General features: G+C 61.8%; 1 protein-coding gene and 1 long non-coding RNA gene across 2 annotated transcripts in view; one reads left to right on the forward strand and one right to left on the reverse strand.

Moving 5' to 3' along the window:
* BAHCC1 (BAH domain and coiled-coil containing 1) overlaps positions 1 to 19,285 on the forward strand; it is a 61,373-nt gene extending 42,088 nt beyond the window's left edge. The window contains exons 10-28 of the mRNA XM_055575356.1: positions 138 to 471; positions 1,562 to 2,407; positions 6,336 to 6,535; positions 6,678 to 6,814; positions 7,428 to 7,538; positions 9,710 to 9,830; positions 10,667 to 10,962; positions 11,710 to 11,888; positions 11,992 to 12,287; positions 12,497 to 12,604; positions 12,698 to 12,842; positions 12,931 to 13,045; positions 13,139 to 13,214; positions 13,334 to 13,442; positions 14,188 to 14,307; positions 14,485 to 14,661; positions 14,758 to 15,929; positions 16,053 to 16,289; positions 16,895 to 19,285. Of these exons, the coding sequence (XP_055431331.1) occupies positions 138 to 471; positions 1,562 to 2,407; positions 6,336 to 6,535; positions 6,678 to 6,814; positions 7,428 to 7,538; positions 9,710 to 9,830; positions 10,667 to 10,962; positions 11,710 to 11,888; positions 11,992 to 12,287; positions 12,497 to 12,604; positions 12,698 to 12,842; positions 12,931 to 13,045; positions 13,139 to 13,214; positions 13,334 to 13,442; positions 14,188 to 14,307; positions 14,485 to 14,661; positions 14,758 to 15,929; positions 16,053 to 16,289; positions 16,895 to 17,101 (4,986 nt within the window). The 3' untranslated portion in view covers positions 17,102 to 19,285. The remainder of the gene's footprint in view (positions 1 to 137; positions 472 to 1,561; positions 2,408 to 6,335; positions 6,536 to 6,677; positions 6,815 to 7,427; positions 7,539 to 9,709; positions 9,831 to 10,666; positions 10,963 to 11,709; positions 11,889 to 11,991; positions 12,288 to 12,496; positions 12,605 to 12,697; positions 12,843 to 12,930; positions 13,046 to 13,138; positions 13,215 to 13,333; positions 13,443 to 14,187; positions 14,308 to 14,484; positions 14,662 to 14,757; positions 15,930 to 16,052; positions 16,290 to 16,894) is intronic.
* A 2,611-nt stretch (positions 19,286 to 21,896) lies between these two features.
* Positions 21,897 to 24,576, reverse strand: LOC129651139 (uncharacterized). Its single transcript, XR_008714030.1, has 3 exons — positions 24,416 to 24,576; positions 23,067 to 23,166; positions 21,897 to 22,122 (listed from the first exon to the last, which is right to left on the reverse strand). It is a non-coding gene; the product is annotated as an uncharacterized LOC129651139 (long non-coding RNA).
* Between the last annotated feature and the right edge of the window lie 843 nt (positions 24,577 to 25,419).

Consider the following 25,419-nt stretch of genomic DNA (forward strand, 5'->3'; position numbering starts at 1 on the left):
CCACCGGCTCCCTCTGTGCTTCAACCTGGTCCAGTCCAGGAGTCCCCACTGCCCACTCCCCCCGCCTCTGCCCTGCACCACAATGCCCTGAGCATTGGGGACCCCGGCTGGGCTGAGCCTCTGCCCCACCCCAACAGCAGAAGCCTGAGGACCACCACCTGGAGCTGGAGGAGCCCGCCCAGGAGAAGGCCTTGAAGTCCACCCACAAGCCAGTTGCCTTAACCCCCACGGCCAAGGGCACCCCCTCACCCGCCACCGCAGGCCCTGCCAAGCTGTCACCCTGCTGCCACTCTCCCGCCCCAAAGCCCCCCACTGCCAGCTGCCCCACACCATCACCACATCCTGGCGCCCCGTGCACTTTATCCGTCTGCCCCACCGGCAGCCCTGGGCTAGGCTCCAAGCTGCCCGGCACCGAAGACAAGAGTGGGGAGGGCCAGCGCCCCAGAGCCGACCTCAACAAGTTGGAACCAGGTGAGCGCGGGCGCACTAGGCTGGCCTTGGCCTGCCCCCCTCCACTCAGGCCTGTCACCTGCCTGGTGGGCTGAGCTGAGTGGGGACCAGGCTACCTGGCTTGGCCCCTGCAGGGCTGGCCTCACCTTCCCAGTCCCCCTGATGGGGCCTGGGACAAGGTGGCCTGTCCCCCTGCTCTTTCCCTTCCTCCCTCTCCATGTCCTTCTGAGGGACCCATAGGGAAAGCACTTAGGGTCCCTGCCCCTGGCAGATGGGGCAGGGTGAAGGTCAGGCCCAGGCAGCCTGCGCTGGAGCCTCGAGGATAAGAAAGTGCCTGGCCTGCCGGGGATGGTGGCAGGACCACGGGGCAGCAGCCATGAAGCTGGGCAACATGGAGCTCATTCTCACTGTGGGGGCCCGAAATGCCACGGCTTGGGCCCAAGACAAGGAGCAGCAGCCTGCGGTGAAGGGTCCAGGCCCAGCCCAGCTGCTGCAACTGCCCTCCCACCCGCTGCCCGCCAACTCCCCACAGCTATTTGATTCTCTCTGAATTAGGCTAAGAGTTTACAGTGGAAGCCCATGTGGCAAACATAAAACCCGTCCCAGTTCCACAATAAGGAGGCTGAGCCAGCCGAGGTGGTTGTGTGTGTGTGTGTGTGTGTGTGTGTGTGTTTTAGACTTTTTTGCTTTTTTTTTTTTTTTATTGTAGTTAATGGGGCGTAATGCCTCCGACAGGCTGCCAGCTCGTTCTGGTTCAGGGAAAACTCTGATTCAAGTATCTTGTTTTAAAATCCCCCCTTTTCTGGTTAGCCACACCACACATGCCAGAGGTGGCCTCTAGGGACCCCCCAGGAATCCCCCCATTCCGCCAAGGCTGTGGTAGGAACTGGGGAGCTCACAACCGTCCTGATCGAGGAGGGGGCCCTGGGAAATCGCCCCTCCTGCCCCCGGTGCTCTTCTTCTGCCCCTTTCAACACACCGTGTCCCCATTCCTGCCTGGCACGTTTCATAGGCAGAGGGTTGGCTGGGGACCCTCCCCACCGGTGGAACTGGGGCGTTGGAGGCCACCCTCGTCCCCAGCTGCTCTCCTGACCGCGCTCCTCTCTTGCAGACCTGCCTCCCGGATACACGTGCCCCGCGGTGGCCAGCTCGGGCTTCTCCCTGCCCCGCAGCGTGCACTCATCTGACCTCTCGGACCCCGAAACTATGCAAACCGCCCCCCTGGGGCCCCAGCCTGAGCTGGCCAGGACGTTCCCGCCTGGGGAGCTCTGCCTCCGCAGCCCCCAGAAACTGGAGGAGCCTGGGCTGCCCTCAGGGACCAGGGAGGCCACCCAGGACCTTGCCACCACGCCCCACCCTGCCGAGCGGGGACCCCCGGGGAAGGCAGCAGACCCCAGTCCGCTGGAGGGGCTGCGAGAACTGCGGTGCGGGGCTCTCCTCGAGGGAGGGGGCCCTGAGGCCTCTGGCCAGGCTGATTCTACTCAGGGAGGAGGGGCCCAAGAGGCAAGGACCACGGAGGAGGGGCGGGAGGAGGGAGAGCTGGGGCCCTCGTTGGGGGCCAGTCCCCAGGCCGTGGAGCAGCCGGCGAGGAGCCTGGGCTCCCTGGATCAGGCCGAGCCGGGCAAACAGCAAGCCCCTACAGAAGCAGAGGCGGAGGAGGTGGCCGAGTTCGAGGAGGCCGAGCTAGATGAGGAGGAAGAGAAGCAGGACTGGGGTTCAACTCCTGACAACAGCCAGCTGCCCAGGGAGCTGCCCGGGCTGGATGCTCTGGTGGCAGCCACCATCAACCTGGGGGACCTGCCTGGCATCGGCCCACTGGACCCTCCGCCCCTCGCTGTCCCTGGGCCACCCAGCACAGCTCCCCTGCCCCGTAGCTCAGGGATTCATGGAATTGCCCTGCTCAGCGAGCTGGCCGACCTGGAGATCCAGCAGCAGAGGACTGAGCCAACCCTGCAAGGTGAGCCCCATCCCTCCAGAGCCCCGGGAGCTGGACCCTCAGACACAGACTCAGGGTCAACCTTCAGCCCCACTCAGTTGTCCCCACAGTGTGTCTCCGGGTCAGGAAACCAGGCAGGTGTGCCCACACCTCCAGCATCACCTCCAGCCCCACCTGCAGGTTGGGCCATGGGGGCAGGGCCTCAGGGCCAGGCCTGTGCCCCCGATGGTGGTGTCAGGAAGACCCTTGGGATTCTCACGATGCCCTGGGGGGCAGGGGGTGTGCTCAAGGTTGTCCCCATTTTATGCACAAGGATGCCAAGGCCCACAGGTCGGGGGGTGGGGGGCCCAGGTCACTTACGATGATCTCACAGCCAGGAAAGGGAAGGAGAGATGGCGCTCTCTCTGCAAGCTATCTCCACCTTGGGTTCTGCAGCTCCCGAACCTGATACCTGCATGGGGTCCAGCTAAAGACACGGTGACCCTCGCCTCCCAGGCCCTGGGAGGAGGGGCCCTGGGGAGGTGAGGTCCCCTAAGCCTCACCAGGCCCCCAGAACTGACCTGCTGGGCAAGTTGCTCCTGGGCTCCCTGCATCCCACCCAAGGGCCAGGCCTCCGCTTAGGCCTCTCTAGCCCTTAGGTCCCCCCCCCAGGACTCCCCCCAGGCTCTCCCAGCTGGAACCCCAGGGGGGCAAAGGGAAGCACCCCCAGCCAGGCACTGTACCCAGTCGACATTTATAGAAAGAACCCAACAACATCCTCAGCTGGCCTGCCCGTCTTCTCACCATAATGAAGCTCTCACAGCCCACAGCCAGGCGCCAGCACCTCTTGTGCTGCGTGGAGATAAGCGAAAGTTCTTGTTAATTTCCCCAAAGGCCTCTGTGTCACTCCTCCTGCTGTCTGACCAGAGGGGCCACCACTGTGCTGGTGAGGAGAGTGAGCCAGTGAGCCCTTGCTGGTCATGACCCCTGGAAAGGTGGGGTGGGGTGGCCCTGGGCAGGGGGCTCTGCTGCCCAAGTCACCTTGTGAGTGTGGCTGGCGTGAGGGTGCACTGAGCCGATGCCAAGCACCATGTGTGTGGCCACCCGGTCGGTGCCTGTGAATGCCTGCTGGACCTGTGCCCATTCATTGAATGAATGCTCACGTGTAGACCACGTGTGTCCCATTGTGGGCGTTGCAGCTGCCAGTCCAGGCCAGGCCCTGCTGCCACTGCTGTGTCTCCACCCCACCCTCCCCTTCTGGAACCTGCAAGCCCCCACTCTCCCCTCTTGTTTCTCCCAAGCCCCCCACCCTCCCTTCTTAGAGCCCTCGGGACTTCACCCTCCCCTTCTGCCGCTCCCAGGCCCGCCCCTTCCCACTGTCCCAGTTAATTGGCCGGTCTGCACAGCCTCTCTGCTCTGGAGCTGTTCCCTACAAGCTCAGTGACTGCCCTGCCTGAAATTAATTAGGAAATCAGCTTGTTTTCAGAGCAAAAGGCAGGACTCACAGGAGAAGATGGGAGAAGAACATCCTGGGAACAGGCTGGGATGCGGAGGGGAGAGGGAGGGAAAAGATCCCAGAGGGTCGGCAGGGCCTCCCGCCCTCTTGTCCTTGAGTACATCCCCCTGAAGTACATCCCAGACTGGGGAGAGCTGCTGAAAGGCCAGACGGGGACCCCTGAGAAGTGAATGAGGTGGCAACCAGGCTGAGAAAGGTGACGTGGCCCCCGGCTCCGTAGCCGGGCCCAGGCCGTTCGCTCCCACGCTGGAACCAGCTCCACTCTGGACAGCGTGGGCCTCCAGAGCCCTCACTGCCCCCACCAGTAGGACTTGGCCCAGGACCCTGGCTTATCCCCCATCTGGGCTCAAGTCCAGGGAGCTCAGTGGGCAGGCTGCCCAGCCCACAGACCTCCATTCCAGCTGGGACAGGAACTCACGCCCCAGACAGAGTCCTGAGGTTGAGGAAGTCGGACACCTCTGGCCATTCGCCTGTCTGACCATGGATTTTTAGGCCTGCCTGCAGGGGCCCATCCCCGAGGCGCCCAGAATGCCGCACTCGGCACTTGGAGCGGCCACCAGGGGCCATGGTGCCCACTGTGCTTCCCATCTACCCCGGGATTTTGTGAAGCCCAGGCCCCGTCCCAGAGTATGGTTGCACCTTCTTTCCTGAGTGACCCACCCAGTTTACATGATGAGCTGAGACCCCCCTTTTGATCCCTTTTGATCTGCTACACTCCCTCCTCCCACCTGCTCCTGGCCCCAAGAGCCTCTACCGGCCTGGCTGGTTGGGAGGAAACCCAAGTCTTGGGCCTTTTCTGTACCTGTGGAGCCTCAACCTTCCTGGAGAGCCCAGCCCCACATCCCTCCTGGGACACGGGGTGTAGACCTGGAGGCTTGGCGGGTAGGACTATTGTCTGCCCCTGCAGCTCCCTGAACTGGAGAGCAAGGCAGGGTCTCGTTTGGAGCCCAGAGACGAGCCTAACACCACCAGCACCCCTGCCATCTCCTTTGAGCTCCCCATTCCTGCCCCCCCAGAGCTCACCTGCAAAACTTTGCCATCTTAGCAGGCTTAGCCTGAGGAGTAAGTGAAAGGCAGGGAGGAATAGGGAGGCTTCCTAGCAGTTACAGGACCTCAAGGGACAGGGAGACCCTGTGGAACTTTTAGCTGAAGTGGAATTTGCAGATACCAGTGCCCCAGCCTGAGGTGGGAGAAGAAAGCCCCCGCAGCCCCCCCGTGTCTTCCCAGGGCACCTTTGACCCAGTACCCCACCTCTGGCCTTGGCCCAGCACTGCATCCAGAGGGTTGAATTTCCGGTGTCCTCCTGTGTTTTGTCCCATTACTGAGACTGGGTCACCCTGATGGCTCCATCAAGGCTTTGACCGGGCACCTCCTCGATTGTAGTTATTCAGTGGGAAGTGTCTTTGAAATGATGTGATAGCGCGTTCCTTTTCAAACGTTGGATTCACTCATTATTTATATCAGTGTAGCCTGTGGATATTTATTCACTTCAATCTATTATAAGGTGTCACTGTCACCATTTAATCTGGTGATTGAATTGTCTCAGGTTTGGCCCCTTCAGCTGGATCGTTCTCTGAGCACATCCTGTGTTCCCAGCTCATACCCGAACCCTCTTGGGCAATGTCCCCAAGAAGGCTGATGCCTTTCTTCAGAGGATATTAGAAGCCACGTTCAGGGTGTAGGTGTGCTCATTAGCACTGGGGTGTTGCGGCTCTCAGGTCTTCTTTAGGGGCAGAACTGGCTGTGTGTTCTAGACGTCAACGACTACCCACTATACACCTCCAGCCCTAGGGACACTATCTGACCCCATAGGGCTCATCCTGGCCTCTCCCTCCCCAGCTGTTGCTCATAGGATCTGCCTACCTGCGTGTGCCCTACCCCCACCCCCGCCTCTGCCCCCAGCCCCTCCCCATGGTTGTATTCAGCCCCCAGTCTTCACTCCAGGCCTGTCTCATGAATGGACACTGCCCTCCACTGGCCGGGCTGTGACCCCACACTGGGCTGTCCCTCCCCACCCACCAGGGCTGGGACACTCCGCGTTTTCATGAATCTGGAAGACAGCAAAAATGCAGGGCAGTTGCTGTTAGAAGCGCAATGAGCCCTATGTCTTAACGAAATCGTTTGGTCACTGTCCTGAGGACTTGTGCCATTCCAACTGGCCTGGCCCGCGGTAGCCGAGGGTGACATCTCCCTCACCCAGAGCTGAGGCGAGGGCTAGGTGTCTGACCAGGGACCGTCTCATTGTTCCCGGCCACCTCACCCTCGTCCTTGGCCTGCGTGTCTCAGGGAGCCGGACAGCCTATGGGTGAGGTGGTGGTATGGGGTGGGAGCATGATGCGGGCTGGGGGTGAGGGGCAGTCTGGGCTGCGCTGAGATACAAGGTGACGTCAAGAGACTCTTTGAGGAACAGTGTATGGCCTGCTGTCGTCACACTGACCCTCCTGTCCCCTGCAGAGGAGGAGGAGGTGCTGGCCTTCAACCTGCAGCGCCTGGCCACTCTGGCCTCAGCCTGGTCCCTGGTCGAAGCCGCTAACCTGGACAGCCCCGCCTCCTCGGCCCAGCCCCCCACTGCTGACCCCTGCAGGGCTCCCACTCTCACCCCCCGCATGCAGATCCTGCGGCGCAAGGACACCTGGACCCCCAAGACCAAGCCTGTGAGTGGTAGGGGGCCCTGGTCACCCCCATTGCCCACTGCCATGACGGTGGGCGGGGCCTCGAGGGCCCAGGCTGGCCGCCCACCCACCCCATCGTGGTCCCCTAGCTGAGCTCACAGGCCCCTGTGCCCCTGCCCACTAGGTGTGCCCACTGAAGGCTGCCATCGATCGGCTGGACACGCAGGAGGTGGAGATGCGCGTGCAGCTGGCGGAGCTGCAAAGGCGCTACAAGGAGAAGCAGCGGGAGCTGGCCCGGCTGCAGCGCAGGCACGACCATGAGTATGGCCCAGGCTGGCAGTGGGGTGGAGAGGGTGGGAGTGTGGCTTGTGGAGACGCCCCCAGTTCAGGGCAGAGGTGGGCACGGCCCAGCCCAGGGCCATCGCCTTGTGGCCAGGGGTAAACCTGTGTGTGATGGGCTGAGCGGGGGCCAGAAGGCGGGGGGCCTGGGAAGGTCCCCAGAGGCAGTGGAACCACGAGGCAGTCACCCAGTAGAGAATCCAAGGTGTGGTACAGTGTGAGGTGGAAGAAGTACGCAGCAGAGGCTCGTGCAGGACGAGGCTGGTCCTTGGGTAGTGGGGCAAAGGGTGAGGGTAGTGCTGTCAGAGAGGGGCCAGGGCAGGATTGGGCTTGGAGGGGCAGAGGAAATTCCAAATTTGTCATGGCAGTGGGGACAGCTCACCTGACTGGTGTGCGCAGGATGGCTGGAACTGGGAAGCAGGGATGGAGGGACCCTGGCTCAGCCATGCCCTCCACGGGGCGGCCAGGCTCCCCAGGCCCAGTCTTGGGACAGCTGGCTCCCACCATATCCCCCAAGGGCAGTGACCTCTGCTGGACACTTGTTAGGGAGCCAGGAAGGGCATCAACCTCTGACCACCCTTCCTGCGGTCCCCAGGAGAGACGAGAGCTCGAGGAGCCCTGCCAGGCGAGGGCCCGGCCGGCCACGGAAGCGCAAATACTCCAGTTTGATGCCTGCCCTGCGCCCCAGTGACAGCAAGAAAGTCAAGTGAGTCCTGGGTGCAGGGGTCCCGTGGGGTGCCTAGGGCTGAGGTTACTCAATGAGGCTGGGCTGGCCCAGGTGCCCTTAAGGCCTGACCAGTGGGGCCAGGCTCCTCTCTGGCTCCCGGGGCCGCAAGAGCCCCCCTCACAGCTTCTCCTGAAGACCCAGAACCCCAGGCCAGCCGTGGTGGTGAGCACGGCAGTGTCCAGGGTCCGGAGCTCAGTTCATACAAGCCCCACTCCCTGGGCCTGGCACGTGGCCACACCAGCCCCACGCACCTGGCCGTGGCCAGGGCGGTGGTATACCCCCTGCCTGGCCCCAGCCCCCGCCCGGTCCCACAAGTGCGAGGCGGCCTTGCGTAAAAGCCTCTTTATCTGCACCGTATAGAGTCGTTGGTCACGCTGCGGTGCTGCGCACGGCTGCCGGCACGCGGTTATTATCCATTACCCGCCCGGCGCAGTCGTTGGCGCACTCCCGGGCCTGGTATAATTGTCCTTCTCGGCTACAAATTGCCTCTCCCGGCAGGCCCATTTGCATAAATCCTCGAGTTCCTCCAAACACGATTGGCGCGGCGTGTGCGCACTGCATCAATCCTGATGATTTGGTAATAATAGTTAAATCGGCACTAAATGGTTCCTTCAATTAAGACAGAGGCAAAAAATTAATCTCAGGGCTTTATGTCACAAAACATTAGCAAATGCAGAGAAGGTTACAGGGAGGGGAATTCGCCTCGGCTGCGGGCGGGGGAGGGGATGCACCATATGGCTGGGGGGAGCCTCCCGGCGCTGTCCCTCCACACTGCCCAGGTGTCACCCGGAGGGGGCTCCAGGGGGCTCCCTTTGAGGACTAGCCAGAACTGTGGGGGCTGCTGGCTAAGGCCAGGGCCTGGCAGGGGGCCCTGTCAGGGATCCTCTTGTCAAGGCTGCCCCACACTTGTCTCAGACCCACCTGGCACCAAGTGCCAGCCCGAGCCTGGAAGCCGGGTCCTGGTGCTTGCATCTGGCCACTTTGCCCTCTGACCTGAGAAAGCAGGCCCTGATTGGCGGGGAAAGGAAACCAAAGCCAGGGCCCTCCCTTCCTAAGGACTGGGGTTCCCTCCCACCTCTCCCCATCTCAGACTCCCATCTGAGGGAGACTTCCACTTTCCATCCCTCTTCTGGGCCCCTACCCTGCAGTAGCTGCCGACAGTTGGGCCCAGGCAGGAAGTGGGAGGGCGAACGCCCGGGGGCCACGCGTGGTTGCGGGCCGGCTTCCCGGCTGGCCTCTCCGGGCAGGAAGGTAAAAGTTGACTTCTGGCCACAAAAGGCCAGGGCTGGGTCAGGGCCCTCGGCCTCCATCTGGGACTCATTTTCATTAATGCTATGTGGTGAAGGAGAGGGCAGGTGAGAGGCCCAGCCCCCAGCCCCTGTTTGGCCAAGGACAGAGCAGAGCTCGCAGCCTCACACCTGTGGGACACAAGGAACCAGGCTCAGAGTCAGCGGCTCCCAGGGCTCGGGAGCCGGGCTGGGGGCGATTCAGAGTCCCTCCTTTGAGACCAGGAATTGAAGGCAGGGACAAAGTTCTGAGGGGTCTGAGCCCAGCAGTGGGAGTCCCAGGGGCTAGGAGGCAGAGTCTGGGCACAAGTTTCTCTGGCCACTGCCCCCCATCCTTTTCCTGACCATGGTAGAGATGCTTCAAGTGGACCCCATTCTCAGCAGACTCTCCTCACTCCCTCTTTTTTCCTAATTGCAGTAGCTGCTGGTCTTTGGACTCTTTAAGGGCCAGGCGGGGGACCAGCACGATCCGACCCCTACCTTGCAGAAAGGCACAGTGAAAGGCACCCCCACTTTCCAGGTAGAAAGACTGAGGCTACAGCCCAGGAGGCCACAGGCCAGGTCACACAGTGGCCCAGCTGTCTGCAGGGCCGTGGCCCCTGAGCAGTGGGCAGAAGGGGCCGACTAGGTAGCAGGTGCTCCAAGCACTGGCTTGGCTCCCCCCGCCCCAGCAGTTCTGGGTGCTTGGAGGAGCCTGGCCCAGGGACACAGCCTTGGCCAGGAAAGAGGCAGGGCCCTCAAAGGGAGAAGTGGGTCTGCAGCCTTAGAGCTGCACCGCACGCCCTGCCCTGGCTGCCACCGCAGGGCCTGTCATGGGCACGAGGCCTGGGTGCCCAGGTGTGACCTCCGCCCCCGTGCTCCTAGGGCAGTGCGGTCTAGCCTGAGCCTGCTGTGTGCTGAGCTGCGGGGTGGCGATGATGAGCCTTCGAAGAAGCGAGGCCGGCTAGAGAAGGGCACCTACGTGGGCCTGCAGCCCACGTCTGTGGTGAGTCCCCGCTGCAGCCTTCCCCTTGGACCAGGTGCAGGACGTCAGACAAACAGGACAGGGGGCAGGCGGAAGACCAGCCCCAGGCTGAACACGCCCGCCCCGCCGCACCCCTAGCCACCACCCAGCTGGAGTCCCTTTGCTCAGATGAGCAGATGAAGCCCAGCGGGCTTCGTATGCCTCACACAGAGGCGGGCTCCTGAAGGTATGAGAGGAGCTGGTTGTGCTCCATGACACCCGCCTCCTCTGCTCGCTCCAATGAGAGGAAAAGAGCACATAGGTGTTGTGGGTCACAGGACACACTGCCCTGGTCACAGGTGGACGATGCATACCTGCTGCATACCTGGTGTAGTGGGGGGGCCAAGGACCGCTATTCCTCCCTTGGGACGGGCTCCCCCCAGGTGCCAGGCCCCCCATTCCTTCTCAGTGCAGCGGATACATCCTACCCCACCCCTATTATAGGGTCCTGGGAGGGACAGGTGAGAGGAGGGTCTGAGTCTGTTGTCACCTTGCCTGACCCTCCCCTAGCAGGAGGCTGGTCCCTCTCTCCAGGACAGGACAGGCACTTGGGTCCTTGGCCTCCCTCCCCAAACCTGAGTAGGTTGGGCGCCTGGAGAGGCTGTGAAATGGGGGTTAGACAGGCACAAGTTTAGACTCCACTGGGCGGGCCCTGTGCCTGGGAGGCCAGAGCCCTCTCAGTCATTTTGGAGGGCCAGGCCAGTGACTTGCCACCTCTCAAGCCTACCTACCACTGGTAGAAGGGTGGCCGGAGGTTGCAGGGCCATGGCTCAGGGTCGGGGTCCCAGTGACTGCAGCCTCCACCTGCCTGTTCACAGGAGAAGGTTCGGTGCAAGAAGAGCAGCAGTCAGGGCGACCTGGCATCTGCTGTGGCCCACAAGGTGGCCCAGCTGAAGCCGAAGGTCAAGAGCAAGGGGCTGCCCACTGGCCTCAGCCCCTTCCGGCGGAAGGAGGCCACCCCAGGGGGTCGCATCCGGAAGAAGCTGTCACGAGCCAAGAATGCCAAGGCGTCTGGGGCGGCCCGGCACCCACAGCCAGATGGCGGCATTGGCAGCAGGGAGGCACCTAAGTTCCCAGCCCAGCCGGCGGCGGCCGCAGCACGTGAGGCAGGCAAGTTGTTGGTCCAGGCAGTGCGACCAGGACCTCCACGCTCACTAGGGGCGAGGGCAGGGGGTGGTCAGGAGCTCTTGGAGTGTGCCGGACCCAGGGAGACCCTCTTGCTGGCCTAGGATGGATTCTCTGTGTCCCAGCCCCACACAGGGGGCCATGGGGAGGAAGCAGACAGCTGGATGCATCCTGGAAAGAGGGGTTAAAAATAGCCCTTCTGCCTGCTCCAGCCGGCCTTCCTGCCGTGTCCGGCCGGGTGACCTGGAGAGGTTATCTGGCCCCCAGCAGACACACATGTTCAGAGACAGGGGCCTGGAAAAATAGATCCTTCCTCTCTGCCAGCCCCTGCCCCCTCCTCCAGGTCCCGCCTGGGAAAGAACAAAGGGAAGGAAGAGGAAGCAGGAAGCCAGAGGGCATCTGGCAGGAGGACGAGGGAGGGAAAGGGGCTGCCCCCAGGGATGGGGACCCTCAGCCCTTCAAGGTGGGTGCCCCACTGTCCAGGGCGTAAGAAAGGGAGATTGAGACAGAGAGAGGGAAGTCAGAGAGGCCGTCCCTTCTCCTTCCTGGTCCAAACACCCTCACCTGGACACCTGGCTCGGGTGTCTGCCCCAAAGCAGCCCCCATGCAACAGTGACGGACTCTACTCGGCCCCCGACACGTCCGCACACATGAACCATCCACTCCCCTAGCCGTACCCCAAAATGGCGCTGCTCTGATGCGAAGTTACCTGGACCATCCACCTCCCCACAGACAGCGGCTCGGACAGTGAAAACTGTGATGGTCTGCTGGAGACAGAAGAACCCCCCAAGGAGCCCGGGTTGGTGCTACATGCTGGGGCCCGCATGGCCGTGCTGGGGCCCTCGCCCTCCTCCGTGGTCAAGATGGAGGCCAACCAGAAGGCCAAGAAGAAGAAGGAGAGGCAGAGCTTGCTAGGTACCCAGGGGGCTGGGGTGGACTGGGGTGGGCCGGGCCGGCAGGGGCCCTGGAAGGCAGCTGGGGCTCCTGCGACGCCTGCTCTCCCTTCCTCCCTCCCCAGGGGCCTGCCGCCTGTCCAGCCCCGAGAGTGAGGTCAAGGTCAAGCGGAGGACAGTGAAGACCAAGGTGGGCAGCAAGCTGGAGCGGGCCCCGGGGCGCAGGCCCCCAGGTGGGCCCGGCAAGAAGAAGGCCAAGGCCAAGGGTGGCCTGCGGGCAGAGCCGGGGACTGCGCCCGGCAGGGAAGCCCTCTGCAGCCCCGCCCGGGCCTTCACCTGCCACGAGGAGGGCAGCAGGCTGGCCAGCGAGCGCCTCAAGAGAGCCACGCGCAAGAGCACGGTGCTCCAGCCGGGGCTGCGGGTGAGGGCCAGCGGGCACCCCAGGGTCCTGGGCTCGGCGGGGGGTGCTGGATGTGGAAAGCCTTTGGGGACCCTCACCCCACTCTTCTCTACTTGCTATACCAAGTCACACCCTGGGACTCATACTCGGGGTCTGTCTGTGTCACTCCACGGGCACACCGGGGGCAAGGAGGTTTGTGCCACCCTCACCTCACCCCTCTCCTCCAACAGCGGAAGAACGGGGCCCTGTCCATTGCCCTGTCACCCCGCAACGCCAAGGCCATCCTGGGGAGGGGCCGGAAGGCGGGCAAGGTGAAAACCAAGGCCGTTGGCAAACAGGTAGCATCCCTGCCCCAACCCTAGGAGACCGACAGGCCCTGACCCCCCCACCCCCCGACCCGTCCCAAGGGAGCTGACCCCTCTGGCCCCCAGGGCAAGGGCCGGGCGGTAAGTCGGCTGCTGGAGAGCTTTGCTGTGGAGGACGACTTTGAGTTTGAGGACAGCAGCTGCCTCTCGGAGGACGAGGAAGAGGAGGAGACCGGTGGCCCCCTGAGCGCCGAGCAGAGCGCCGCCCTCGGTGAGCGGCCAGGAGGGGGCACGGAGCATCGGGGAGGGGCGGTGGTAGGCAGGCGGAGGGCCGGGCACTGACACCCTTGTCTCCCCAGCACGCTCGTGCACCATTCATAAGGAGGACCTGCAGGATGGGCTGCCTGTGCTCATCCCCAAGGAGGACAGTCTGCTGTACGCAGGCAGCGTCAGGACCCTGCAGCCCCCTGACATGTGAGGCCCCAGCGTGTGTGCAGGGAGGGCTGTGGGCAGAGGGTCTGCAAGCCTGTCTCATGCACCTCTTGCCATGCACCCCCCCACCCCCAGCTACAGCATCGTCATCGAGGGCGAGAGAGGCAACCGGCAAAGGATCTACTCTCTGGAGCAGCTGCTGCAGGAGGCGGTGAGCGGACAGCCCCTGCTCAGCTCACCACCCCAGGGAGGTGGGCCTGACAGCACCCAGCCCCTCCTGGGCACCCCTCGGCCAGCCCGCTCATGGCTGCCGAACTACTGTTCCCGCAGGTTCTGGATGTCCGACCGCAGTCCAGCCGGTACCTCCCGCCTGGCACGAGGGTCTGTGCCTACTGGAGCCAGAAGTCCCGCTGCCTGTATCCAGGCAATGTAGTGCGAGGTGAGCGCCACCCAGGGACCCCCACCGAGGCCCATCAACTCCTCCCCTCAGGCAAAGCTACAGACCAGAGGCCCTTCCACGACCCCTAGGGTGCCGGGGCGGGGGGACCCTGTCTCTCAAGCAAGGCTTCCTACCAGCCCTGCTTCCCAGGCCGAAGCGGATCGGATAAGACAGATGATAACGTCAGCTCCTTGGTCAACAGGAAAAGGCGAGGGGCTGCCTAGGTAGGGACAGGGTGGAGCTTCTGGCTGACCAGAAGGCCTAGCAGAGAGGGGCCCCAGAGCCCCGGACCTGAGGGTTATGAACTGGTCACCTGGGCACTGGGGTGAATCCTTCCACTCCCTGCTCCCCTGGCACAGGATGTGGGGACCCTGGGGTCGGACAGGTGGGTGGGCAAATCGGCTGGCAGGCCTCAGCCAGGCATGTGTCTGCATCCATGAGCCTGTGCACAGGGGGAGGTCGGGGGCCCTGTGTCCCTGCGTGTGTGCCCTGGGATGCCAGTGATGGATGGCGGTAATATTGCCTCTCTGGCGGCACTTCAGGAGGTGGAGGGGAGGCGGGCTGCTCCCGGCTGCCACGGCAGCTCCAAGGTCAAATGTGATCAGGGAGCAGAATGTCCCAGCATCATTTGTCAGGCGCTCTGGAGCCCATCCCATCATTCTCCTGTCCCAGCCACCTGGCCACCTGGGAGAGCCTCTTGGGCACGGAGCGGAGGGCAGTATGCTTAGGTGGGCTCTGTCTCCAGGTGCCTCCAGTGATGAGGAAGAGGACCTGGACTCTGTGGTGGTGGAGTTTGACGATGGAGACACTGGCCACATCGCTGTTTCCAATATCAGGCTGTTGCCTCCGGACTTCAAGATCCAGTGTGAGCCCCGGGGCCCTCCAGGGTGGCGTTCTTCCTTCCTGGGTCAGCCCATATGGCTGGAGTTCGGGTGGGCTTCTCCTGGGTCCAGACATAGGCTCCCTGGTCTCCCAAGAGGAGGCTCACGGGGAAGAGGTCGCCCCAGCGGCACAGCACTGAGGCCCCTGGTCCACCCTGCAGGCACGGAGCCCTCGCCAGCCCTGCTGGTGTCCAGCAGCTGCCGGAGGACCAAGAAATCTTCCTGTGAGGCGCCCCCACCCAGTGAGGCCACCGCTCCCAGCCTGTCTCCTAAGGCTCATGACGGGTCCGAAGCCTCAAAGACCTCCGGGAAGAAATCCACAGGCAAAGACAAAGCTGGTACTCACAGGACCTCGGGTGGGGAACTCCCTCAGGAGTGGGGGGGAAGGAAGGGTTGGGGGGTGGTTTCTCTGACTCTACCTGGCCTCTCCCCAGGCAAAGCAGAGCTCCTGACCTCTGGTGCCAAGCCCCCCGCCGGTGCCTCAGACCACTTCTTGGGCCGCCGAGGCAGCCCCCTGCTGAGCTGGTCAGCGGTGGCGCAGACCAAGCGGAAGGCAGTGGCCGCAGCAGGCAGCAAGGGGCCAGGCATGCTGCAGAACCTCTTCCAGCTCAACGGCAGCGCCAAGAAGCTGCGGGCCCGCGAGGCCCTGTTCCCCATGCACAGCGTGGCGCCACCCGTGTTCGGCAACGGCTTCCGTGCTGACTCCTTCAGCAGCCTGGCCAGCTCCTACGCGCCCTTCGTCGGGGGGGCTGGGCCTGGCCTGCCCGGGGGTGCCCACAAACTGCTGCGGGCTAAGAAGGCCGAGGCTGAGAAGGGTGGGCGGCGGCGGGCGGGCAGCGAGTTCCTGGTCAAGCTGGACCACGAGGGCGTGACCTCCCCCAAGAGCAAGAACTGCAAGGCGCTACATGCTGGCGACAAGGACTCGGGGCCCAGGCCGGGGAGGCCCCTGCCCAGCCCCAGCTACGGGCACCCGGCCCTCGTGGGCAAGGACAGGAAGGGGCGGGCACCCGTCCACCCGCTGTCCATGGGGCTGGCGCTGCGCAAGTTCACAGGCCAGGCTGAGTACCCGCTGCCCTGCGACAGTGACTGCCACAGCTCCTACTCAGACGAGGAGGAGGACGGGCCTGGCCTGGCACCCGGCGTGCCCTCCCGCTTCCTCGCCCGCCTGTCCGTGTCCTCCTCGTCCTCGGGTTCGTCCACTTCCTCCTCCTCGGGCTCCCTGTCCACCTCCAGCCTCTGCTCCTCGGACGACGAGGGCTCTTCCTACACCTCGGATGAGGAGGACCCCGCCCTGCTGCTGCAGACATGCCTCACCCACCCAGTGCCCGCCCTCCTGGCCCAGCCCGAGGCCCTGCGCTCCAAGGGGGGCGGCCCTCACCCGCATGCCCAGCGCTGCTTCCTGTCCAGGGCTGCCGTGGCCGGTGGGGGAGCGGGCGCGGGCCCCAGCGGCAACAGACCCCGGCTCAAGCGCAAGGAGGCCCTGAGCTTCTCCAAAGCCAAAGAGCTGTCCCGGAGGCAGCGGCTGCCCTCCGTGGAAAACCGGCCAAAGATCTCAGCCTTCCTGCCCGCCCGGCAGCTCTGGAAGTGGTCGGGGAACCCCACGCAGGTAGGTGGGCCTGGCCTGCACAAGCGCCCTCAAGATATGCCATCTGTCTCTCCTGCACACTGTCTCTCTGTCATTCCGACCTGTGTCCCCTGCCCACCCTGTGCCCCTGGCTGTCTCCTGCAGAGGCGTGGCATGAAGGGGAAGGCCAGGAAGCTGTTCTACAAGGCTATCGTCCGGGGCAAGGAGACGCTTCGCATCGGGGACTGCGCGGTCTTCCTGTCGGCCGGGCGGCCCAACCTGCCCTACATCGGCCGCATCGAGAGCATGTGGGAGTCGTGGGGCAGCAACATGGTGGTGAAGGTCAAGTGGTTCTACCATCCGGAGGAGACCAAACTGGGGAAGCGGCAGAGCGACGGGAAGGTGGGGCCGCCTGGTGGGGGGCAGGGGTCCCGGGGATCTGGGCAGGCTCAGAGTGGGGGGCCTTGGGAAGAGGTATCTTAGCAACTAGCACCAGTGGGAAGAAGGGGAATGAACATCTCCCCTCCCTGTCCCCACACCTCAAGGCGCCAAGGGTCACACGAGCCCCACAGGGAGTAACATGGCTGAGGGCTCAGGCCTAGAGCCAGGCCACCTGGATCCCTCCCCGACTGCTTCTATGACTCCTAGTGGAGTGGGTGACAGTTTCACCTCATGGGGGGCTGTGACCCACGGCAGCACGTAGCACCAAGCAGGTCCTGCCCTCAGCAGTGCCCCCTACAGCAGACCCTCTGGTCCCTGCCTGCCCAAATCAACCTAAGACCCTAAACACCCCCAGCACACTGTCCTGTCTTCCCTGAGAACCGTGTTTGCAGATGGTGCAGAAAAAAGTGTTTCTCCCACTCTGCCCGCCTGCTGGGGCTCCAGGCGCTGGCTCCCCCGCCACACGGTTACAATCCTATCCAGAACTGAGGGTCCCGGGGTCGGGTGGGGTGTGCTGTCCCAGGCCAGACCTGACCCCGGGCGCTCCTCACCCCGCTCCCCGGCAGAACGCGCTGTACCAGTCCTGCCATGAGGACGAGAACGACGTGCAGACCATCTCCCACAAGTGCCAGGTCGTAGGGCGCGAGCAGTATGAGCAGATGACACGGAGCCGCAAGTACCAGGACCGACGGGACCTCTACTACCTGGCGGGCACCTACGACCCCACCACGGGGCGCCTGGTGACAGCTGACGGCGTGCCCATTCTGTGCTGACTCTGCGCGGATGGCCACAGGTGGCCCACCCACCCAGCGGTGCCCGGCGTGCAAGCCACAGGCACAAGAGGACGCAGCCCCACGCCTCTGAGTAGGAGGCTGGCCCACACCTCGGAGGGGCGAGTCTGAGCAAATATGCAAACCCACCAAGGCAAGATCCAGGCTTTTTTTTTATTATTATTATTTTCCCTGGAAAGCGAGAGAGCTTTTAGGCGTCGGAACACAGTCCCATCCGTCTGCTGCGGAGGGTCAGCTGTGCCCCCAACTGGGACCCGCCGGCCCTCTCTGTTTTCCCGCATTGGCAGTTCACGAGAGATTAGAATCCAAGCCATATTTTCCCTAGTACCTCCGACTGTCTCCCACCAGGGAAAGCAGAAATCAGGTGTGTTGTCTATTTATTTCTCTATGTAAATATTGTATTCCTTGCGGGGAAGTTTTATGGAAAAAAAGTGGAAAAGGATTTTTTTTTTCCCCACACGCGTGACAAGGGTGTGTGTGGGTGAGTGTGTGTGTGTGTGTCTGTGTATGTGTGTGTGTAGAGATTTTGTTCTGGGGGGTTTTCTTTGAAAATGCACTGTTTTCCTCAGCCTAGCTGAGTTCCAACTGGGGCGTCTGTGACGACAGAGGCAGCTGGGGCGTGGTCTGAGGGGCCAGAGGCCACAGGAGGGATCAGACAGAACCCTAGATTATACCTGCTGACCTCTTGGGGGGACTGTCTAAGATGGAAGTCACACTCGAGTTTATTTCCTTTTAATTCATCTCCTGGGAAAAAGGTATTGGGGGAGGTTGATGATGAGGGTCCCTCGGCGGGTAGAAGGGAAGCCAGGAGCAGGCTCCCCAGCCCAAAAGTGTGACTGCAGCCATATGTATCTTACCTCTGTTTAAAACAAAGCAAAAATGAACAAATGTTTTAAACTATCAATATGAAAGGGTGATGTTTTGATTTTATTTCCTGAATATTCCAAGTTATTTCTGATTTCCATTTCAATGACCAGCTTGCCCAGCCTCCACTCTGAGCAGGAAAGGAACTGGCCCTCCCCAGCTCACGTGGAGGTTTGCGGGCCTTTTCTGCAGCCACTTGGCAGGGCCGATGGCCTGGCAGGCTAGTGCTTGGGGCCCAGAGCAGGGTTCCTCCTGCCCACACCCCAGCCTCGGGTACAGGGAGCGCTGCTCTGCCCAGCGCCGTAACTACTGTTCTGCTGCATGGGTGTCCCAGACCCTCAGCACCACCCTAGTAACCCCGGAGAACACGTCACCCTTTCACTTCTCCTGAGGCCAAGAGGGACAGGCAGGGCAAGCCAGGCCCATGACCCAACAGCCCTTCCCTCCCCCACAAGAAACGCACTGAGTGCTCCATGCTCCCATGTCACACTGGGGGTGCCCTGGCCTCACTGAGAGCCCCAGGAAGGCCCCCCAAGCTAGCCACTGCTCCTTCGCACGGGCTCTTGTGTGACCCACAGACCCACACCAGGTACCTGGGAAACAAGTCGACGGGTGCCTGGGCCCCCTTTTTTTTCCAACCAGGAAATCACCCCGCCCACACGGAGGGCCCCTCCCCCGCCCTGGCGGCTCCAAGGAAAGTACAGGGACAGGGAGGGGTTCCCCTGCACCCCAGCTATCCTCTCCCACCCCAACTCTCCCCTTTGTCTCGGCTCGAGTGCAATATTTCATTCCTGGTGGTCGTCCTGGAGACGGCGGCCAAGGTCCTGCTGGCGGCTGGGGAAGTGGAAAGATGCCTTGGAGAGGACACGGCCAGTTGCCAAGGCGCATGTGGGGAAGGTCCAGCCGCGGAAACTAGAACCTGAGGCTACTTCCAACCCCAGTCTGCAAGGCAGGAAGGAACAAAACAGGCAGCCTTTTCTTGGCCCTCCCGCCCTCCCGTCGGTTCTTCTCCCTCATCTGTGGACTTCTGTCCTTTGCTTTCTCTTCCCATCCCCTCTGTCCGTGTGCGCGCGGACGGCGCAGCCCCGCCCCGTGGTTAAACCTGGCAAAAGCACGACTCATGTAAATGTGTAAACTAAGAGGATGGTTGATTTTTTTTTTCAATGTAAACACTTAAAACAAACAAACGAAAAAAAAAATGCAAAGGTTTTATGAACAGCAAACTCTATGTAAAGGCATTTTAGTATTAAATTTTTTATTGATAACTTGCTTAAGAATAAATATATAAACTATTGTACAGGTTTTCAGTGGTCCAGAATCCTAACTGCACCCCAGTGTCCAATGTGTGTGTTCCAAAGGGACTCCCTGGAGGCCCCAGAGGCCGGGGTCTCAGCAGACAAGGGACTGGGGCGACGGTGGGGCCTACCCTGCAGCAGCCTAGCACAGCCAGAATTGAGGGGCTGGGCCTTTGAGAGACACATGCAACCAAAATGGCTTTGGAGTGGCCTTGGCTTTGAGACGCGCCCCCCCACCCCCCATCCCGCCGCCAGGACAAGGGTCCCTCTCTTGATAGATCTCTCCCAAGGTGGGTCAGATGTCCAGCCTGAACATGTGGCCAGGCCGGGTGCCCCTGGAAGGGAGGAGGGGAAGGTACAGGCATGGGAGAAAAGGTGGTCCCCAAAGTGGAGTGGAGGGGTCTGGGCAGACCGGACAGCAGACGCTCTCTCCTCACAGAAGGCATGAATTTACTCATTTGACAAATATTTTCAGCTATGCAGGAGTTACACTCAAACAGCAGTCCTGATTGTTCAATGGATGGTTGGCCCCCATCAGGGCCTGGGGGATGTTGGGCAGGGGTACATCTCAGTGTGAGCCCCCCTTCCAGAGAGCTCTGCTCAGGCTGCAGCCCTGAGGGCCCCCCAGGAACCCTAGCTAGGGGGGCGCTGTTTTCCCTCCACCTCTAAGACCTCCTGGGGAGGACCCCTTCAGCTGAGACTGGGACCCCGATGAGGGGAGCTCAGGTCAAGGCAGAGAAGTGTGGGTAGTGGGGCTGTGACCCCAGGGGTGTCAGGAGCTGCGGACCATTTGCACAGGGGCACACACACGCTGCCAGCCCACCCACTCTGGGGCTGCCCCAGGCCAGCCCTGACCATGCCCTGTTCCCCTTTCTCATTTCCTCCGCTGGATGATTCAGTCAGAGAGAGCAGGCCCCTCCCTGGGGTGCAGAAGGCCCAAGGCCATGTGACCAGCCAGGTGTGACAGGTGAGGCCTGACAAGTTCTTCCCTTGGGCTGGCCCAAGCCCATAAAGGAAGGTGATGAGAACGGGGCTCCTGAGCAGGAGGCCTGGGGCCGCAAGAAGTTGGGACAATCAGTCCGAGCTAGCTCCGGGTTCAGCCATGCCTGAAGGCAGACAACCTAGCCCTTAGATTCACCGAGTACATGAGTCAGCAGCCCCCACTCTGCGCAGGTCTCCAGCTGCTCAGGAGGGAAGCCCAATTCCAAGGGCTGCAGCAGGGAGAGGAGAGGGCAAGCCCAGAGGAGGCCTTGGGGACTAGGATGAGCGGCAGAAGGGGTCTGAGCAGGGGGGTGCTAGCTGACCACGGTTTCTGGCTCAGAGACCCTCCATAGTCTGGGGAAGGGGGGACTGAGCAGAGACCCCTGTGGGCCTGAAAGTGCCTTTGGTTATGTGCTGAGGCAGAGTCCAGGCAGGACCATGGCAGGGAACAGGGAGGTGAGGAACATGGCTGGCTGGTGGCCAGGAGGTACAGAGGGGCAGAAGCAATAGCTGGACTGGCCAGGGCCGGAGCCTGAGTGCAGGACGGGTCTACACTGTCTCCTGGACGATGGGACACACAGAAGTCTCCAGGCGGAGTCCAGAATCAGATTGAGATCCCTCCCTCTGTGACCCCACAGTCAGACTCAACCAGCACCTCAGGGAGATATCGGCATCCAGAGAAAGAGTCTAAGGGACTGGGGTGGGGACAGGAGTTCGGGTTTGGGCTAGAGGGTGAGGGGGCCCTGAAAACCAGGAACCTGGAAGGCGTGCCAATGGGCACAGGAATGTGGGCAGGTGGGGGTGAGCCAGGAGGCAGGGGACCACAGCGACACAGGTGAGGACCACAGCTGGACCTGGTGAGCCTCCGAGGGTCTGTCCCCAGCAGCTCTACTTTCTCCTCCCCTCTCCCAACCCCTCCCTCTTCCTGCCTTAACTCAGCGCAGCTCTTGCCTTCTAGAACCTCCTGCCCTCCAGAACAGGGCCTGGCAAGGGACAGGGGCACATGAGAGGCCACAGATCCCCAAGGGTTAAACATGCGAGACTGCACTTGGATCAAGACAAACGAGCCATTATGTGAAATGCTGAAGCAAGATAAGTGATGGCATTGGGTGAGTGAGATCAATAAAAGTGATGTTTTATCAGGTAGAAATGACAACCCGGCTGATCGCAATTCGTTTTTAATACCACAAACCAATTGGGGACAGGGGCTTTAATTGTTCTTGCCCGGCTGGGGCGAGGTGGCTGGGGGCTGGGTGGGGAGCAGACCCAGGCCGGGGACAGGGGAGCTCGGCTTTGTGGCCTAGCCATCGAGGGGTCATCCAGGCACTCAGCCGGCCAAAGGCCAGTGGCCCGTTGGGCTCTTAGCAGCCTCCCGAGTCTGTGCAGCTTCGAGAGGCCCTGCCAGGCATGGAGAGACCCACCTCTGGGGCCCCTGGGTGAGGAAGTAGGCCAAGGCGGCACCAAAAGGGTGACCCTAAGGGCTCCCTTGCCTCCCAGAGAGAAGCTGGGGTCTCGACCTCCATCCATCCTGCCACCCACCCTCTGCCACCACCCCCTCCCCTTCCCCAGCACTCCCCGTGACAAGCCAGCACCCCTCCCAAGCCATTTCTGCTCTGAAAGTCAGGCCACCTGCTGAGACCCAGGATGGTGACAGGAACAGGGCTGCTGGTGCACAAGCTCCAGGCTGACAGACAGGCTGGGGATCATCAAGGCGAGCCCCCCCACAGCGTCCCCGGGGTCAGAGTGCCTCAGGCCTCCGGAGAGAAGGATGAGTGGAGGTGGGCCAGGCGGGGTGGCCGGTGGGAGCGCAGCCCCGGACCGCAGAGTCCTCGTCTGTGAAACGGGATCTCCGACTCTTGCCAGCTGAGGAGATCGGGGGAGGTTGGTGGGAGGTAGCGAGGGATGTCTGGACCCACAGGTGGGCCAGGGTCTTTTCCATGGGCCACACGCCACTGCCCAGGTAGGAAGGGACTGACTGACAGAGCCCTGGGCTGAGCTCCTCACGCTGCCCAGCGTGCCGCTGCCTCTACACCCTCCCCACTGGAAGTGAAAGGGCTCCGAATGTGGGCACACGCACAGGCCCGAGCTGGACACGGTGGAGCTGGATTCCACGCCCCTGTCTGCCTCAGGGGCCTGCCTCTCCCCTGCCTGGAGATGCCTCAGGACCTAGGAAGCCGCCCCAGCTTCTCCACTCAGGGGCTCCCAGCCTGCCCAGTGACTCAGCTGGGAATTGATGAGGCTTCCCTCTGGGTACACTAGGGGTGCTACCTGCCCTTCCCCAACAAATATTCACGGGGCCACCTAGGTGTCAAATATGTATCCCCCTGCTGCCCCAGGTGGGTCCCCAAAGCCACACCTACCTCCCTCCACACTAGCCTGGGGCCCTAAGGGCCCCACACAGCCCCTGGCCCAGCCCTGAGGATGGGAGGAGCGTGGAGCTGCTGGGGCCAGCACTCTAGGACAAAGAGGACCCGAGGAAGAGAACCGGGGTGAGCAGAGGAAGGTGCTCTGAGCGGTGTCCTGGGGCGGGGGTGGCAATGTCCCTCCTTCCCTTCCACCCCTCTTCCCCCTATCGGCTGCCCCTTCCCCAAGCCCCAGCTCCCAGAACTCAGCCTGTCAGGAGTGTGGCTCATTCGTCAAGCTCTGTGTCCTCCGGAGGCCAGCCCAGGCCCCCGGAGAGTCTCCACTAGGCCTGCTGGGGTCCAGCCCATGGAAACTGGCTCTCCCCTGCCTGGCGATGGCATGCCGGATGGGGTGACTCGGGCCCTGACGGACAGTGCTGGAGCCCCTCCCTTCACCCTCCTTACCAGGAGCCCAGACCAGCTCTGGTGGGAACGGAAGTCAGTTACTTAAGGCACAGAAGAGTTGGCCACACCTAGCCAGCCTGGTCAGCACAGCAAGAGGCCGCTGCAAAACACGGGGATCAAGGCCTTAGACCGAACCATCTGGGGTGGGCAGGCCGCGGCTCCGACTGCACATTCTGCTATCTCGACACCTCCTCCTCAGAGGCTCCCATCCCCACTTCACACCCTCACCTCAAGAGACCTGCTGCTGCTAAGTCACTTCAGTCGTGTCCAACTCTGTGTGACCCCATAGATGGCAGCCCACCAGGCTCCCCCGTCCCTGGGATTCTCGAGGCAAGAACACTGGAGTGGGTTGCCATTTCCTTCTCCAATGCATGAAAGTGAAAAGGGAAAGGGAAATCGCTCAGTCGTGTCCGACTCTTCGCGACCCCATGGACTGCAGCCCACCAGGCTCCTCCGTCCATGGGATTTTCCAGGCAAGAGTACTGGAGTGTCAAGAGACCTGGGAGGGCCCAATTCGGGCCTAAAGAGGATAGGCTGGCCTCCAAACTGCCCTTCTGTGTGTCGAGCTACATTGAAGGGATGGAGCCTGGAGCCAGCACTCTCCGGGCATTTCCATCAATTCTGAAGTTCAGACACATTTCAACTTCTCTTCAGCCTACTCAAATCTCCAGGGCTGAGGACAAGGCCCTCCCCAGCATCTAGAAGCAGAAAGAGCATCCAAAGAACTGTTCTGTCACTTTGCTGATGGAGAGTGAGCCGCTCAGGGCCTAGAGAAGGGCTTAGAACAAGCTCACGACACAGCTGTGGGCACCTGACGCCATGCAGAGCTTGGAAAAGCTTTTATTTTCTTAGGTTCGGAGTTCCCCTGACAGTGTCCTTTGCCCCCTTCCACTGCTTAGACTGAGCTTTCAGACTCTCTCTATCTCAAGCCACCCCAACCTCAGGGTCAGTGGGGCCTACTCGAATGAGTGTTTCCAGCCTGACTTTGCGGGGCTCCCGAGGCAGACTGCATCCATCTTCAGAGAAAAAGCAAGACTGACCCAGCACCCCAGACTTGCCAGGCCAACGCCCGTTGTTCAGGGAAAACCTTCACCAGTCCTATCTCCCTCAACGGAGAAGGACAGGAGCCCTGGTGACACCCAGGGCTGGCGGGGAAGGAGGCAATGCCTCCCACCCTTCACAAACATCCTAGAATCCGCCATCCTGCCCATCAGAGAAGGACACGGCCTACATCTTTTCTCACCCCCTGCAGATGTGATCTGCTCCTGGCAGGAACACAACTTGTTTTCATCTGCCTGCTCACCCAAACATCCGTCTATTATTTCAGCAAGTATGTGCTGAAGACCTACTGTGTGCTGGGCCCTCTGCCAGGTACCATGATGCAGCATGGAGGGGGTGACACAAAGTGCTGCCCTCTGAGAGCCTGAGCCCAGCCGGGAAGAAGGCTGGCCCAGAAACCACAGCATCCAGCAAACCCAGAAGCTGTGCACAGGGCGCCAGGCAGGGAGCACAAAGCAGCTGCAGGCTGAGAAATCCAGGTCAAGGACCCGGTGGGAGGGAGGGGAGCTCCTCTCCCAGGAAACCCAGCCCCTGGCAGAAGCATTTCTAGGGGCATCCACAGCTGCTTCCTTTAACTGGTTTAATCTGTAGAAAAACGTTTCAGCTGAAGAAGCTTTCAGAGGAAGGCTGAACTAGGGCTTTGCTGGGTAGGAACCATCTTCCCCTGGCCTCACCTTGAAAAACAGCAATGCGGAGAACAACTCAAGACCTGAGTTCTCAGCCCTGGGGCAGACTGGCCCTGAGGCCAGCAGGAACTCCGCTCTTTCTGAGCCTGGGAGTGGGGACTGGGGCTCCACTGAGAAAAACAGCTCCAGATGCCAGTGGGGTGAGCGAAATCCGAGGCCTCCCACAGCTCCTCTGCCCTAAGGTTCCCAGCAGTCAGGAGCCTCAGGCTCCCCAACGCTTCCCACAGTGATGGAATGGTCCAGAGGCCTCCTCAACGATTTGGTTTGCTGAGAGGGGAAAGTTAAAACCACCCTTTTTATTTGGGAGATTTTGAACAAGTTTAAGATCTTGCCCCTTGTCAGGAAATCTGTTTTCACTTATAAGAAACAGACTCAGGGGCCGGCGGTGAGCAGGGGGAGTGTCAGGAGACTCCGCACTGACAGGGTAATTATATTTTTCTCTACCGGACCTTCAGCCGACCCATCTGATCCTGGGCAAAACACCCCAGGCCTGGGGTTCCCCGAGGTCCCTGCAGTGGCTCCCTTCTTGCAGTTCCGATGGACGCAGGCTAGAAGTGGGTGTGGAGGGACTCTGCCGGAAAGGGACATGAGCCCAAGGACAAGACAGC

The sequence above is a fragment of the Bubalus kerabau genome, chromosome 4 (assembly GCF_029407905.1).
Source record: "Bubalus kerabau isolate K-KA32 ecotype Philippines breed swamp buffalo chromosome 4, PCC_UOA_SB_1v2, whole genome shotgun sequence".
NCBI lineage: Eukaryota > Metazoa > Chordata > Mammalia > Artiodactyla > Bovidae > Bubalus > Bubalus kerabau.